We start from the raw sequence: 18,353 nt of genomic DNA, 5'->3' as shown, positions 1-18,353 counted from the left end.
CTTTCATTATGTGAAAAACTCCAATTTGCATTGAAAAAGCTTGATGATCCATTAAGTCAACCCCAAATATCAAAATCACTATTTCGAATAACATATCTAAGCACCACCCGGAAATTCAGGGGATAAAGGGTCGAAATCACCCCCGAAATACGTAAAAAATTCATAACTTTCTTGAAAAATTTTGTGACACCACCAAACTCAGTCCAAAGATCGAAAATAAGGTTTCGAATAACATATCCGCGAGATTCGCGGAAATTCAGGGGATAAGGGGTCGAAATCACCCCCGAAATACGTAAAAAATTCATAACTTTCTTGACAAATTTTGTGACACCACCAAACTCAGTCCAAAGATCGAAAATAAGGTTTCGAATAACATATCCGCGAGATTCGCGGAAATTCAGGGGATAAGGGGTCGAAATCACCCCCGAAATACGTAAAAAATTCATAACTTTCTTGACAAATTTTGTGACACCACCAAACTCTGTCCAAAGATCGAAAATAAGGTTTCGAATAACATATCCGCGAGATTCGCGGAAATTCAGGGGATAAGGGGTCGAAATCACCCCCGAAATACGTAAAAAATTCATAACTTTCTTGACAAATTTTGTGACACCACCAAACTCTGTCCAAAGATCGAAAATAAGGTTTCGAATAACATATCCGCGAGATTCGCCGAAATTCAGGGGATAAGGGGTCGAAATCACCCCCGACATACGTAAAAAATTCATAACTTTCTTGACAAATTTTGTGACACCACCAAACTCAGCCCAGAGATCGAATTCCAATAACATATATTATCTATGAGACGCGCGGAAATTATGTTGATAAAGGGTGTATAATAATAATTGTATATATAAATAAGTATTGTACTTAAAACTGAATTTGGTCTAATGTGTAGTGATCTGGATAAACATGATCCCTATCCGTAATATCATAAAGCGTTTTATATTGCTCAAAGAAGCTTGCTTCATCGTTCATTCCGTAATATTTACGTATAATTTTTAAATTCAGAAATCCCAGAAGAACATATTTCACAAATGTCTTGTCTGGTATATTGGTTGTTGACATTATCTTTCTACATATATAGACTGCCGCACTAAATGATATAAACGGAGTTGACATATCCCATTTCAAATGGTACTCTGGTTTATTAACAGAGCGGTACCGCTCACAAAAATCGTTTGTGTCCCTCGTATTGTATATTTCTTGTAACTCGTTTTTGTAATGAATCACAAAATATTTTAGAGACATATTATCCAACGCAACATTTTTAATTGTACTTGATGTGTTGAATAAACCTGGTTTATAGTGTTGACATAATGGGCAACTATAAACAAAGTTGCGAAGTTTAATGGTATCTATAGAAATTAGATTAGATATGTTCGAGCAACGATCTATATGTAACCATCTGTTACATAAGTTGCAGCCTACTAGTTTATAGTTTTCCTGTGATCCTATACCACATTTAAAACATTTATCATACATAACGTCAGATGACAGTAATAAAACATTTTGTAAAGAAATTCTGAAAAGGTCAGGATAAAAATTACTTTGTAATAATGATGTTGACAAATATTGCAGTGTTTCATTTTTTTGCAAAACCATCATATACCATATAACATAGACTCCACAATTGATTGAATCTTCAGTCTCTTGGGTAGGATATGCTATTGTTGTTAGTTTCCACTTCCTAGCATTTAGTTTGTCTTCGTGTAGGTATAGACGGTCTCTAGTGGAAAATAGTCTTTTAACCTTTTTTACAATTTCCTCGTGTGATATACGATAATATTTACCAGGATTCAAAATACAAATAGAGTTAGTAGTCAAATCTAATATAATTAATATCCAGTGATTGTTGTTACAATTGTGGGGCAACAGAATAAAACGGACTCCTTTAAGTGATTTTGTAAAAGGTAAAAATTTAGACAGATTCTTTATCTGATCTGAAAGCAAAATTTGGACGGATATTGTGTCGATGTAATAAATGTCTTCGCGGTCTTTAAAAAAAGTAAATGCCAGAGAATCTATGCAATAATCTGCAACCCATGAACACATAGGTTGCAGATTATTGCAACCCATGTTTTCGGTTGATATTAACGTTCTAAAGTCAGAGCTACTTAATGAAATCGTTTGTCCATTATATGAATATTGTCCCAAGATAAAATCAGTTATGAATTTTTTACGTATTTCGGGGGTGATTTCGACACCTTATCCCCTGAATTTCGGCGAATCTCGCGGATATGTTATTCGAAACCTTATTTTCGATCTTTGGACTGAGTTTGGTGGTGTCACAAAATTTGTCAAGAAAGTTATGAATTTTTTACGTATTTCGGGGGTGATTTCGACCCCTTATCCCCTGAATTTCGGCGAATCTCGCGGATATGTTATTCGAAACCTTATTTTCGATCTTTGGACTGAGTTTGGTGGTGTCACAAAATTTGTCAAGAAAGTTATGAATTTTTTACGTATTTCGGGGGTGATTTCGACCCCTTATCCCCTGAATTTCGGCGAATCTCGCGGATATGTTATTCGAAACCTTATTTTCGATCTTTGGACTGAGTTTGGTGGTGTCACAAAATTTGTCAAGAAAGTTATGAATTTTTTACGTATTTCGGGGGTGATTTCGACCCCTTATCCCCTGAATTTCCGCGAATCTCGCGGATATGTTATTCGAAACCTTATTTTCGATCTTTGGACTGAGTTTGGTGGTGTCACAAAATTTGTCAAGAAAGTTATGAATTTTTTACGTATTTCGGGGGTGATTTCGACCCCTTATCCCCTGAATTTCGGCGAATCTCGCGGATATGTTATTCGAAACCTTATTTTCGATCTTTGGACTGAGTTTGGTGGTGTCACAAAATTTGTCAAGAAAGTTATGAATTTTTTACGTATTTCGGGGGTGATTTCGACCCCTTATCCCCTGAATTTCGGCGAATCTCGCGGATATGTTATTCGAAACCTTATTTTCGATCTTTGGACTGAGTTTGGTGGTGTCACAAAATTTGTCAAGAAAGTTATGAATTTTTTACGTATTTCGGGGGTGATTTCGACCCCTTATCCCCTGAATTTCCGCGAATCTCGCGGATATGTTATTCGAAACCTTATTTTCGATCTTTGGACTGAGTTTGGTGGTGTCACAAAATTTTTCAAGAAAGTTATGAATTTTTTACGTATTTCGGGGGTGATTTCGACCCCTTATCCCCTGAATTTCCGCGAATCTCGCGGATATGTTATTCGAAACCTTATTTTCGATCTTTGGACTGAGTTTGGTGGTGTCACAAAATTTGTCAAGAAAGTTATGAATTTTTTACGTATTTCGGGGGTGATTTCGACCCTTTATCCCCTGAATTTCCGGGTGGTGCTTAGATATGTTATTCGAAATAGTGATTTTGATATTTGGGGTTGACTTAATGGATCATCAAGCTTTTTCAATGCAAATTGGAGTTTTTCACATAATGAAAGGGTGATTTTTATGTAATAATAATGAATTTTACTTGAAAGTTTTAGAGGGGTTATCTATTTTACTCTCTTTAATGCTAATTTTGATGTTTTTTGGTTATTATCACTAATAAATACGAAATTATAGATAGAGTACACTATTTGTTTGGTCCGCTGTAAAAATGTGAATTTCGTTTCTGAATCCGTTGCTAACTTCAACGACATAAAAAAATGTATACCGAGTGTCCCTGAGAAGTGGCTCACCCCTATGTTTTTTTTATTATTAGTGATATAAGAAAACCATTTGAAATGCATAATTAGGCTGTTAAAACGGATTATCACGACATGAAATCATTCTCTTTGTACTTCCGGTTATACCGGATGTGAGTACTAACTTCGCTATTTTTTTATATCTATAATTTTTTTTTCTTCTGTTGGGTAGACAGCATAATTTCACATAACTTTTACTTGAAAACGTATTACAACTTTTGACGGATAGTAGCTAGGTTAATAGTATAAACTACGCTATGTCCCTCTTGATTTGCTATTTCTCGAGCAGTGATCACTGTTGCTATACTTTAGTCAGTGGTTCCTTTTTAATAATGGTATAAATTAATAGTTGTATTAAATTAATTTTAACAAAAAAAACGCGATCAAACAATTAGGTTTAATTCAATTATTTTTGATTTTTTATTTCTTTTCTTTATTTTTTGTTCTTTTACACTAAATGTTCTGTAGCTGATAGTAACTTACAATGTACAATATCCATTGTGATCACTGCTCGAGAAATAGCAAATCAAGAGGAACATAACGTAGTTTATACTATTAACCTAGCTACTATGCGTCAAAAGTTGTAATACATTTTCTGAAGGTACTAAAACGTTAAAAAATAACGAAAATAATTTTTTTTTCAAAAATTATAAGCGATCGTAAAAATTTTTTCAAGTAAAAGTTATGTGAAATTATGCAATCTACCCAACTGAAAAAAGAATTATAGATTTTAAAAAATAGCGAAATTAGTACTCACATCCGGTATAACCGGAAGTGCAAAGAGAATGATTTCATGTCGTAATAATCCGTTTTAACGGTCTGACTATGCATTCCAAATGGTTTTCCTATATCACTAATAATAAAAAAAAATATGAGGGTGAGCCAAGGTTTATACAGGGTGATTTATAACATACGGAGCAGATTAAAAGAGCAAGTACTAGGGGCCAAACTGGAGATAATTTCTTAATAATGTTTTGACTACAACGTAATAATCACAAAGATATAGAGCATTAAAGTTGAATTAATTGCCCAGCATTTCTTACGATATACGGTATTACACTACGTTTAAATTCAAACTGCGAATATTTCGGGGTTACTTAAGCAATGCCTGATTAGCACCAATAATAAAATCTTTGTAATATGGCAGTTACGGCTATTTAAAAATTTGTTAAATCACTCAAAAACTGGTGTTTGTTTTTTGAGAACCGCTGATACCATGTTTTTATTGCTGTCAATCCAGTTGACTTGGTTACCTAGCAACGGACATGTCATTTAATTTTAATAATCAATGTCATTTAACGTCAAAATTAGAATTTTTACTAATCAAAAAATACAATGGTAATGTACAGTAACGAAGAATACGTAGATATGCTTATTATTTATGGAGCTGCTGGAGAAAACGCTGCACGCGCAAGACGTCTGTATCGTCATTTAGAACGATATCCAAATCGACAGATCCCTTCTGAAAACACTTTTCTTCGGTTAATCCAGCGGGGAAGAGAGACAGGAAATTTGCAACCTAAGAAAGGTCTTGGTGGCGGTAGACTAAACAGACATGGAGTGAATGTGGAAGAAGAAATTCTAGAAATTGTGGAAGCGGATCGAAGCACGAGTACTCGTCAAATTTCTCACCAACTCGAGGTATCCCAGAATTTTGTTTGGCGTACGTTGAAAAGTAACGGTTTACACCCCTATCATTTTCAAAAAGTGCAAGGACTGACTCCCGCTGACTATCCTTTGCGGTTGCAATTTTGCGAGTGGCTACTAAATCGTACCAACAGAGAAGCAGATTTTGCGGACAGTATACTGGTAACGGATGAATGCTGTTTTACCAGAAATGGTGTTCTAAATGTTCACAATTCCCATGTGTGGTCGGACGAAAATCCACACGTTATTTGTCAAGGCTCTTTTCAACAACGATTCAGAGTGAATCTATGGGCGGGAATTGTGAACAATACGTTAATAGGACCTTTCGAATTACCAGGAACTCTTAATGGAACTTCTTATTTACAGATTTTACAAGAAAATCTGCCAGTACTCCTGGAAGATATTCCGCTACTTATGCGACGTGAGATGTGGTTTATGCACGACGGTTGTCCTGCACATTTTAGTCGTAATGTACGAGATTTCCTCGATAATGCTTTTCGGCAAAAATGGATTGGTCCAGGTGGACCTATTCCATGGCCACCACGTAGTCCCGATCTTAACCCATTGGACTTTTTTTTATGGGGATTCATGAAGGATAGAGTATATGCCACCGAGGTTAATACAATCGACGAACTACGACATCGCATCACTGCAGAGGACATATGTCCACGATTTCCACGATTATCGTTAAATTGGATTCGTCGTGCGCAGTTGTGCGTCGAAATGCAAGGACAGCACTTTGAACATATGTTATATAGAGATTATTATTATTATTATGTTATTTTCTTCACCTAACGAGATCTTCTCTACCATCTCGAGCCTCCAAGGGAGTATGCACAAGGGGCCCGCTGGGGCCTAAGTGCGCGTAAAAATTACGCACCCCTCTCTCTACATACATACATACATGTTATTTTCTTGTTTTAGAGATTTTGTAATTTTGCATTTAAAACATTATTATTATCCGTTTCATAAATTAACATCTATTATTTCTTTTCATAAATTACGTATTAAAACTAAACAATTAAATTGTCTACTTTGACAACTCCTTCAAAAATGAGGACGGCGTTGACAAGTATTTTAATTGTTCTTTAGTGAATATCAGCGGTTCTCAAAAGTTGACGCTAACTTATTTAAAAAATTAACATGCGATATCTATGTAACTATTAAGATTTTAACAAAACATTATTAAGAAAATCTCTTCAGTTTGACCTCAAGTACCTACCCATTTAGTCTCCTCCGTATGTTATAAATCAGCCTGTATATAAAAGGTTGTCTAGGTTCGTACGCAACCACACTGCGCATTACGTCACATGTGCAAAATAATACCGCCAAGCAATTCAAATTAAACATGAGGTTGCGTGCGCAATCCGTGATCGCTTACGTCACGAAACACTCCTGCTCTTGCCCCTCGCCAACAAACTAAAATCAAAGTATTGCGGCATAGGAACTTAGACAACCTTTAAAATATAAACCTTGGGGGTGAGCCACTTCTGAGGGACACCCGGTATAGTTACGCCCTTGATGTAGAGAGGGCGTTAGATGTTCGGTTCAGACTCAGGTTCGGATTTTCAAAGTGCGACTGGCACCGTAATTTTTTTTTTATTTCATAAAAAATTTATTCGTTACTTCGATGTCGTAAATGTTCATAGCCTGTTTGCAGAAGTTCGTATAAAAGCGTATCGTTATTATAGTATCTATTTCTTGTGTTTTTTCGTGGTCTATATATGGTTATTTTTATTTTAGTTATTTTATATTGTTACATTTATACATGGTCATCCACGACGACCGTCCATTAGAACTATACGGGGTTCTGGCCAAAATAAAAATTTGAAAATTTAGATTTAAGTATTATCAATTGCGCTCTCTTGGACTAAAATATTTTCAGATTTCTAGCACTTCCGGTTATACCGGCCACCTACTTTATTTTTTTAAATGGAACACCCTGTATATTTTTACATACTTGGAATTGCCTGCTTTCAAGGTTTATGGATAACTTTACTTTTTGCAATTTGTTATTCGAATTTTTCTAGAAAAATCTGCTCCAGCAGACATCTGTTTAAAAAATCAGAGAACCCTCGATTTTTGGGATATCAATTTAGGATTCAGAACATGCTTAAGCAACATGATGGAGTATGTTTTGGTGCCGAGTACGGCTGTCTAGAACGTTTGGTCACTTTACTATGGCACGTTAACTTTCCGAAACTTGGAAGTACCATAACTTCAATTTTTTAAATGGCAACCCCCATATTTTATTACTTAGTCGTCTTCAGTGTATCATTTCACATCTTTTATATCCTGTATGTCCTATACCTAACATTTATAATTTGGGAGATAATTAGGGTTTTTTAAAAAATGCACACATCATATCGATATTTAACCTAGTGTGCCATGAATTAAGTGCTTAGTGTGACCTAGTGAATAACCAAACGAAGTGGGGGTTTGAAAATTTGCAGACTTGTGATGTTTGATCCCAGCTTTTTAAGTAAAATATTTTCAAGTTCCGGGTACTTGTGGTTACACCGGAAGAGGTGACAATTATTTTCATATTTCAAATGAAACACCCTGTATATTATTACATTTTTGAAATTTTTGTTCAATTTTAGGCCACTTGTATGTTACATACAATATACCTAAGTGGAGCCATTTTTGAGATTTTACTTTTTTATAATCAAAAATGTCAACTACAACGTTACTTGCTATAATTTATAAATCATCTATTCTGACAGCCGGAAAAAAATGTTGTGTTGGGAATGTTGTGGTGTTTATGTATCATCGGAGGATCAATAAGGAAAAAATAAACAATTTGACATTTGCTAAAGCTATGGTTTATTTCTGTTGGTGTGATGACTACAAAAATTTTTTTCCGCCGGTCAGAATAGATGAGTTATAAATTATAGAAAGTAACATTATAGTTGACATTTAGGTATAGTGTGTTAGATATACATGTGGCCTAAAATTGAACAAAAATTTCAAAAATGTAATAAAATACAGGGTATTCCATTTGAAATATGAAAATTGTCACCTCTTCCGGTGTAACCATAAGTACTTGGAACCTGAAAATATTTTAGTTAAAAAGCTGGCATCAAACATCACAAGTCTACAAATTTTCAAACCCCCACTTCATTTGTTTATCCATTAAGTGACACTACTTAGGTATTTATGGCACACTAGGGTAAATATTATCATATGTGTGCATTTTTCAAAGAACCCTAATTATCTCCCAAACTATAAATGTTAGGTATAGAACATATGAGATATAAAAGATGTAAAATGAGACACCGAAGACGACTAACAATAAGTAATAAAATATGGGGGGTGCCATTTAAAAAAATGAAGTTATGGTACTTCCAAGTTTCGAAAAGTTAACGTGCCATAGTAAAGTGACCAAACGTTCTAGACAGCCGTACTCGGCAGCAAAACATCCTCCATCATGTTGCTTAAGCATGTTCTGAATCCTAAATTAATATTCCAAAAATTGAGTGATATCTGATTTTTTGAACAAATGTCTGCTGGAGCAGATTTCTCTAGAAAAATTCGAATAAACGAAGCGGCAGAATAAAATTGCAAAACGTAAAGTTATTCATAAACCTTGAAAACAGACAAATCCAAATATGTAAAAATATACAGGCTGTTCCATTTAAAAAAATAAAGTAGGTGGCGACTTCCGGTATAACCGGAAATGCTAGAAATCTGAAAATATTTTAGACGAAGAGAACGCAATTGACAATACTTAAATCTAAATTTTCAAATTTTTATTTTGGCCAGAACCGTGTATAGTTCTAATGGACGTTGTGGATGACCCTGTATACATTAGACACTTTTTGTGCAAGTTTGTTTTATTGTGTTAGATTAGTGAATCTTATATTTTTATTATTAGTAAGTACCTATACTTAAAAGCGTACCGTAGAGAACCCCCGACTTGGTGAACAATTCAAATTTCGATTTGTAAGTTGGGGATACACTGCACGCACATTTTTCTTATGAATATAAAATGAAGCTAAATTCACAATTTGTTGGCGGATGTGCTGAACAGTGAAATGGTATGTAAAAAACTGCAAGTATAATTATATTTTTCTTAAAACAGCCATGTCCTCTCCTGTCTACAAGCGTCCAAGGCGGCCTCTTAAAAGAAATCGAAACGCAAAAGGACAGAAATTGAGACACTTATGTAGTCAGCAAAGGTTTATAAAAAATGCAAAAATTTGTCAATATAAATATTAACGAATATCTTATAATCTTTTTCAGTACTGGTTCGAAAACCTATCTTTTCGAAGACTTGCCGAGTACAGTGAAGTAATGCAATGACAGGTAAAGGAATTGTTTATTTTTTTTACCGTAAAATGGGGCCATTTGGAACTACAGGGTTATTTAGATTATTTTATCTGCGACTGCTTGGATAAGTCATCATTACCACACTCATTTGAGGTGATTTGAGTTACGTAATGAAGTTAATTACCGCGCTGGTTTCATTACGTAACACATTTTTAGTCCAATCAGAACAGAGATTTATTATAAACATTAATTGTTATGTTTTTACATTTCGAAACACTTATTCTAAATGAGTAAACATGTTATTGAAACTGACATTAATTCAATATTGTCAAGAATCATTTCAAAATATTTTTATAAATCTCAAAATAGACCTTTTTAAAGAAATTGATTTTTAAGTAATTTTTAGCAGTCATAGATAAAATGTTGTATATCACACGTGGGCTAGAGCATAATTAAGTACTCGTGTGAATTCTCCACACTCATACAGTAATTATGTTTCTAGTCCACTTGTAATATAAATAACTATTATAATTTTTAAAGCACATATTCGACATTTATTTTTGTATATTATAACGCATATAATGTAGCAAAGTATAGCATTATTATTATTTATTATATTTATCTAAAGCTCAGATCAACTGCATTTTATGTTTATATCTACTTCTTATTTATTGAGGTGCACAACAAACTGAAATTGAAGAATTTCGGGAGCAAAGGTATTTGTTAAACACGAATTATTATGTAATGTTTTTTGTCATCAATTTTTAGTTGGCAAGATGTTACTGATGTGAATGTGATGGATGTCGACAGGTAAATCCAAATTTATCTTTGTATAAACGCTAAATTAAAAACTGTTTGCAATGGTTTCGGAATTCTTTACGTTACTAACTATTAACGTAGTTGTAGGGATGATGTTTTCATTACTTAAACCGACTAAGGTTTATACACGTAAGAAATCCATTGGTGATCAATTTTTGACAACATCAGAGTATAACAGGTAAAGCAATTTCTTATATCTATAGGGGATTCAAAATTAAGCACAAAACGAATCTGTCGTGGTCCTATTGAATCCTCGCTAAAACGTCCCCAAAAATTTCATTGTGGATGTTTATCTGTCTGCACTGTATGTACTATTCTACTGAGTAGAACATTATTATTTATTTTAATACATATTTATTGAAATATCTCCTTGAAATCTACTGGTATTTTTTAGCACTAATTATCGTACGAAAAAGAATCTGTAAATACCCCTGACCAAAAGTTACATGGAAATAAAGTACCTAGTTAACATTCATCATTTTACTGAGTCTTTGTTAACTATTCAATACGATCATTTAGAAAGAAATGTACTTTTGGTAAACTTGTAGTAGACCATGAGAAAATAAATGGTTTAACCAGTACACTATTATTAAAATGTGAGGCCTGTGAAAAAAAATCGATTGTTCAACCCACCCGATAAATTCTGTATCGCCCAACGTGGCAGTAGTATGGGGTACTATAGTTAATGGGGGAACATATACCCAAAGTGATGAATTATGTCAACGTTGGATATTCCAACGTTGACTTACTATAAATTTTCGAAAATAGAACGCACACTTTCCCGTTCATGGGAGGAGCAAATGGGGCAAACAATGGAAGCCGCAGGATCCATAGCTCCTCATCAGCTATGGAAGCAGATATAATCGTTGAAGGATTTAGTAAAAGTGTAGAATTGCATGGAGTGATGTATTTAAAATTTATAGCTGATGGGGATTCCAGTGTTTTTTATCAAATACAGCGAAAGGTTCCGTATGAGTGTGCAGTTGAGAAAATCGAATATACAAACCATGCAATAAAAAATTATTAATATATATATATTAATTCGCAAAGGCGTAAATACCTTACCGTCCCAATCATAAAAGAACTGCAAAAGAGCGCACAAAGGGCGATTGGTCGTAGCAACGCCCCCTTAATTATTTATAGGGGTAGTACTACACTCGACAACAAGTGGAAAAGTCCTAATGAACATGGATCCGCAAATCAACCGTTTTCGAGATACAGGATGTTAAAATTTTTGGAACTCTACCTTTTTTCTTTTAAACTATAACTACTACAGATTCGATATATGGCAAATCGATACAGTATGAAACTGTCTCTTTTTAAGAATAGTATGATGGTTCCATTGCTTCCAGTTAGACCGGAAGTGAGATTGAAACAAAACGATTTCATTAAATGTCGTTGCAAAGTCAAATTACTGGAGTTTGGTTATTTCATAATTTGAACAAAACGTCAAATTAATGTATCTTAGCAGATTGTATGTACGTCAAAGCCTACTCCTTGTAATAGCAAAATTTTGGTAATTAATGGCCGTACACTCGACATAACGTTTTGTAAGGGAAAAACTTATTCCAATTGGAAGCAACGGAAGTATCATACTACTCTCAAAAAGAGACAGTTTTATACTGCATCGATTTGTGAAACTTACAAAAACCAAAAGTATTAGTATTATATTGTGTCAATTCAAGTTTTCTAAATTTTTTTCGAATTAATGTTGTTCAGAATTAAACTATCTAACCAATTGTTGAATAAAATTTTTGAATTTTCTGAAAAATAGTGGTATTTACTTTCACTTCCGGTTCAACCGGAAGTAATGGAAACATCATACTACTCTCAAAAAAGAGACAGTTTCATACTGTATCGATTTGTCAAGTATCAAATCTGTAGTAGTTATAGTTCAAAAGAAAAAACGTAGAGTCCCAAAAAATTTTAACATTCTGTATCTTGAGAACGGTTGCTTTCCGGGCCCATGTTTATTAACACTTTTCGACTTGTTTTCGACTGTAATACTACCCCTATAAATATTTAACATTGTTTTAAAATGTAAATGCAATAAAACTATGTGTATTTATAGATGGATTTTTTTAATTTTCTGTTCTACCGGTTTCGATCGCTACATTCATTTATCCTCAGGAGCAACCTAATGTAATATAAATAAAGATCATTTACTAAAACTAACAACATTTAAAATTTCTGTTTCTATCGGTAACGACTGTGACGTTAACGTCGCGACAGGCGGGCGCGAGAACCAGGCCTCTTAAAAACGAACAGGTTAAAACACGTTCAAGAAAAGAGTTGCTTTACAACCGTTACAGTGAACGGATGCACACTAGAATATTACACCAAACAGATTGTTATTTTCTTTTAAAGTTAAAGTATAAATTGCTAATAGAGTGATTAAATCATAACATAACAGTGTTTAATGTAAACCCACAATACCACAGTTAAATTATAAAATACATTTTTTATTTAACTATTTATTCTATACAAATACCTAGTTATTCTGTAAAATAACGAAGTTAATGGTTGAAAAATAATTTTTATTTTTTTAATACCTAAAATATAAATAATAAATACAAATAGAATGTTGGCAATAAACTATGTTATTTAAAATACATAAAAACAAAAATTAATAAGAGAAATAAATATGTTATTTATTTGTACATTGACCACTTCCATGACACTTAGAATTACACAACAAATTATTCTTTTTGCACAAACATTTTTTTGTACAAGCACATCTTTTACAATTTTAAATCCTTGTCCTGTACCGGTTGAATGGGCAGTTGCCACTGCTCGGAGAGATATCTCTTTGGAACTTCATCAGGAGATATAAGTTTTCCATCACAAACACTAAAGTGGGACCTTGCAAATAGTTGTGTAATTATACTATGCCTTATTCCCAGTTTATAGTCCAAACTTCCTCATCCGTGTGAAAAGAATCAACTCTGCCTTCTTAGGATTCACAGAGAGTCTTTGTTCGTCACACCAACACTCTATCAATTTGAGAGCTACTGCATCCTATCAAAAAGCACGTTTATGTACTTGCCTTTGACGAGAATGATTAAATCATCTGCGTAACCAACTATAGTAAAGTTGGCTTCAGTGAGGCGTTTCAAGAGGCTATCCAGGGTGAGATTCCACAAAAGTGGGGATAGTACACCCCCTTGTGGACAGCCTCGAGTAACTCCTCCTTGGAGACTGACATCGCCAGCCCTAAACTTAACTATCCTATGTTTAAGAGTGTTCTCAATCCAACCACAAAGAGTCGATGGAACATTATGCCCTAACAAGACATCGTTAATACCAGAAAAAGTTGTTTTGTCAAAAGCTCCCTCTATATCTACGAAAACACCCAGGGCGGACTCCTTTAGGTCCAGCGCTCCACCAACAAAGTTGGTCACCGAGTGAAAACCCGTTAGTGTGGACTTGCCCTGCATGTAAGCGTGTTGATTAGGATTTACTGGTTTAGTTGGAAGACAGAAATCTCTAATGTAGCGATCACACAGTCTTTCCAGGGTTTTCAAAAGAAATGAGGAGAGACTGATTGGTCTTTTGGTATGAAGTTCACTGTGACCTCAGGCCAACGAATGGGTATATAGCGCAGCGCCAGAGATGCCTGGAAGGTTTCCACTAGGTGAGGTACTAAATCCTCCAAGCCCCATTGTAAAAGGGCAGGTATAATACCATCTGGTCCTAGTGTTTTGAACGGAGAGAAACTGTTGATGGTATTTTTTCCTCCCTGCAGATCTCTTCGGCTGAAATCCAATCATCTGCAGTAGGTTCATGGTTGGTTTCTTGTTGTAAGCACACGGAACTTCCGGAACCTGAAAAATGCACCTAAATTAATAAATGAAGACTTTCCAAAAGGTTGTCGGTATAAGAACCGTCAGCCTTTTTTAGTAAGCCAATTCGTCGTTCAGGGTCTGAAGCCAGAACACGATTTAGCCGAGAAACTTCGCTGCAGGAGGAAACTTCCTCACAAAATTTCCTCCACGTTTCTCGTTTTCTATGACGAACACTTTTTTAAACTCCGCTAATTTTCCTTTATAAAGTTTCCAGTCGGAGTCTAATTTTGAGTTTTTAGCTCAATTAAAGGCTGTTCTTGCCTCTTCTTAGAGTTTGCCGAGCTCAGGACACCACCAAATAGGAGCACACCCAGAGACGGCCTCCGATTGGAGGGGATAGGCCCTTTTATAAGCTTTAATTATGGAATCACTAATAGTATTTAGGTACTCCTCAACTTCAAAGCTTTAAGTTGGCTTACGCAACCCAATATCGCTCAAACACCCAGTTAGCAAAGATCTGAACGCGTCCACATCCGCCCTTCTGGGGTTACGCTTTAGGTTCTTTCCAATCTTTATGGTACCAAGATCGAAAGTGATCTATCTATGGTCCGACTTTGAAACATTGTCAGAAACCATCCAATTGTGGATCGAGGACGAGATACCCATCAAAGCGAGTGTGATGTCAATAACTGATTGACCTCTAGCGGTTATAAAGGTCGGCTCAGAAATGAATTGAAGAAGGGACTTACCTCTTCCATTATCATCAGCACTGCCCCAGGCAGTTGAATATGCATTGGAGTCACATCCGATGACAAGAATCCAGTTATCTTTCCTTGCGTCCTCGGCCAGCCTTTCCAATCCTTGAGATGGAGGCTGGTCTTCATACGGGAGGTAAACTGATGCCACCGTTATTTCCTTAACCTTTCGGTTGGTGGTACACCGTACTCTAATCGACGTAACGGCTCTTCCTGTGTGCTGAGGCAACAGGTGAGCGTTTGCGTCTTTTGGTACGTAAATGACAGTTCTGACCTTATTAGTGGCAGGGCAGCTAAAAAATAGAACCGCTTAAACCATTGAAACCGCAGACCTTGGATTTTAAAACCCAAGGTTCTTGGATCAGCGCGATAATGTTAATCATCATATCAAGGTAGCGACAAAGGATGGCAGTTGCTGCCCTACTATGATGTAGGTTGCACTGTAGCACCCTTAATTCGTCACCTACCTTGTATACATCACCTTTTTCGTTCATTTCGAAGAGGCGAGTTGATCAGCTGATGCTGTTCTGAGCGGAGGTGTATCCGGGATGGACTCCTCCAACATCTTGCTCGAAGCCGGAATTTTGGGATCGACGTCTAGGTTGACGAGAGTGTTCTCATCTTCCTCAGCGGTTGGAACATCAGCTGTTTCCATCCGCTCTGCCGTCTCTCCCTCCGCGGCTGCTCCAACACCCTGCTCGGGGTCTTTTAATCTGCCAACGCGGGCCTTTAAGGTGTTGAAAAGGTAGCAGATTCTACCTTCATGGATTTTAAGCCATTCGGCGTCCTTCTTCCCTGCCCCGAAGACAATGAGGCGACCCACAGGGTCTGTCCTCACTTCGTAGCGAAAGAGGCACCAGTTGGCGACATCTAGGTGTCTATTTTGGGCCGCTAGAATCTGAAGTGTCTGTTCCCTGGTGTTTACATCCACATCAGTATCGGGAATCCAAACTTGGATTCTTGAAAGGGTAGGAAGATCAACTTCCCTGACAACGCTTAGTACTACGCCCTCTAGGGGCGGTATCAGCGGTACTGCAGCCTTCAACCACGTTAAAGAGTGGTCATCATTGCAGGCGACCTTTAAGATCTGGCCTGCATAGACCATCGATGTAAACGTTGGTATCGGCGTTTGTTGTTTAGGGTCGAGCTGAGTAATTACTTTAAACAAAGCGTTCGTCAGCTCGTATTTGACATGTCCGGCCTCAGTCTCGCTGAGTTTACCCAGCTGATTTTGGCTGTTAATAACGGCAACTTTAAGGTGCGACAACAGCGCGTCCTTGAAGCCTTTTTTGGGGCCCTGTTGAGCCGATTTATCCAGGGCGGATTCCTGCCACTTCCTCTTCGATTCTCTGAGTGAGGGTTCGGTAGAGGTGGCGAATCGCTGCTGCTCGGGTTGCGCCCTCGCCTGTCCCTGGGTGCGGACATCTTTCCTACCACTTTGCAGTGGTTGGTTGGTCCTAGCCCCCCTGGGAGGCTTATGAGGGGCCCGGCTGTGGCCTAGTTTCAGGTTTTCAGAAGCGAGGATCCTATCCCTCTCCTTCTTTCTCCTTTTTAATTCGGCCCCACACGGTCTTTGTCGGTATCTACGGTGGCGGACTTCTATGAAGTCCTCGCCTCCGGACGGTCTGGCTTGCGGTGTGGATGCCGCCGCGGGCTTAGGGGTTGAACTTTCTGAGCTCATTTCGCCTGAAAAATAAATGCCGATCAACCAGCCCGAACGAAAAGTTAGGTTATGTTACGTATGCGGGTTGTCAACGATAAACGGACTTACCCCGCAAAGAAATATTACTTTGTACAGTGCACACGACACCTATTTACGTGATTTAGCACGTTATAGTAAAACACGGCACTAGAAAACCCTTAAAAACACGCGAAAATCGCGGAAAGTTTTGTTTCACGTCTCCATTATTATCGTTTAAAGGGGGTTCTTATTTTAAAATGTCAATTTAAATATGGTGTCTCAATTTTGGGATATCCTGTACATTTCAATTTTATCTAAAAAATGCCCATTAAAAAATATAACATACATATTCAAGAATTTTTTCTGGAAGAATATCCCTCAAATTTTTATCAAATTGATTTCATACTTGATGTACAACTCGGAAACTATAAGAGGTATAAGAGTTAGAAAAAAAGTAGCTTATATGTCATGATTTCGTTTTTCGAAAAACTGCTAATGCCGAAAACCATAGAAAATAGCTTCGTAGAAATGCAACCCACTAAACAAAAACTTCGTACTCAAAATTTACTCGCATGTGGCGCCATCTGTCGGGGATATTTTGAAATTATTCAGCTAAGAACCGAACCACTAGAATACAGGTTGGATTGGGTTTATATATATAACCTCCAACCACAGAATAACTGTTTGGAAAGTGTTTGGAGCTACTATGTGGCTCCACTTAACGTTCCGACTGGTTGGAAATTCCTCAGATGCAATTACCTACGGCAATTACACTTGTCAAATAATGCCACCACATTTGAATATTACTGCATCATACGAACGTTAGCTGAAACAAAGCTATAATGTCAATTATAATCTAATTGTTTAATCATACCATTATTATTTTATTATACTCTTACCGGAAAATCACTTTAAAATGACGTTTTCATCTGTCATTCTGAACTGTTCTCTGAACAAACTTCAACTTTTAAAAGGTGAAATTTGGAATCTATACTTTTTAAATTAAAAGAATGATACTGGTAATAATTGTTATTGCTGTCTCTCATCATTCCTACTATTAATAATAAAATTGTTAGTTTAATTAAATGATTTCAGTATAGACGCTAACGCCATCTTACGGGGGGATTTCGACATACAATCAGTCCCAACTTCTCCTATTTAAGATCCCTGGGGCTGCCGAAAACCTCAAGGCGCCATCGTCTTTTGCTTTTTCCCTAGAGGCCAAAATTGAAAATATCGTAACACCAACAAGTATAATTATCTTGGTTATTATTATAGGTGGAGTATTATAACTAAAACATTATATAGACACTTTTTTACAGAGAATTTCATGACGTAGTCAAAAAAAGTTTTTCGGTTTTAGATTTTGAGATATCATGAACATTTTCGTTTTTTTAAATGGAAACAACCACTGATCATTCGCTTATTAAATTCGTTATTTTTTTCTGATTACAAAAATATAGGGTTTCACAGGTCTATTTCTTATTGTTTTGGAATAAAGCTAAAAATAAACTTTTTTTTTAGTGTAGTCAAAGAAATAAAATTTACAGTTTCCTGTAAATTATAACTAAAAATTAAAAAACATATTTCTGATATTTGAAACAAATACATTTGTTGAACTATTTAATTTATATTTGTTTTACGCAAAAGTTGAAATAGATTATTTCACATTTTTTATTAATATTT

The 18,353-nt window shown here is 36.0% G+C and overlaps 1 protein-coding gene across 2 annotated transcripts; it reads right to left on the bottom strand.

The window, feature by feature from the left end:
• Positions 1-12,962: 12,962 nt before the first annotated feature.
• On the bottom strand, positions 12,963-17,219 carry LOC139429271 (uncharacterized). Of its 2 annotated transcripts, XR_011639948.1 has the most exons (3): positions 16,758-17,219; positions 14,981-16,672; positions 12,963-14,270 (listed from the first exon to the last, which is right to left on the bottom strand). XR_011639948.1 is itself a non-coding variant. In XM_071194873.1 (2 exons), the coding sequence occupies exon 2, from the start codon at positions 16,665-16,667 to the stop codon at positions 15,477-15,479; it is 1,191 nt and encodes a 396-aa protein (XP_071050974.1). In that variant the 5' UTR covers positions 16,668-16,672; positions 16,758-17,219; the 3' UTR covers positions 12,963-15,476. The 2 variants fall into 2 exon arrangements, 1 of the variants encoding a protein (XP_071050974.1); XM_071194873.1 differs by having other exon boundaries at positions 12,963-16,672.
• Between the last annotated feature and the right edge of the window lie 1,134 nt (positions 17,220-18,353).

This window comes from Onthophagus taurus, chromosome 3, assembly GCF_036711975.1.
Source record: "Onthophagus taurus isolate NC chromosome 3, IU_Otau_3.0, whole genome shotgun sequence".
Classification (NCBI taxonomy): domain Eukaryota; kingdom Metazoa; phylum Arthropoda; class Insecta; order Coleoptera; family Scarabaeidae; genus Onthophagus; species Onthophagus taurus.
Note: the sequence above shows the minus strand (reverse complement) of the source record. Positions and strands in the feature narration are given on the sequence as shown.

Bases quoted from the DNA above. Each gene is read 5' to 3' on its own strand.
- LOC139429271 (XM_071194873.1), bottom strand. From the start codon at position 16,667: ATGAGCTCAGAAAGTTCAACCCCTAAGCCCGCGGCGGCATCCACACCG.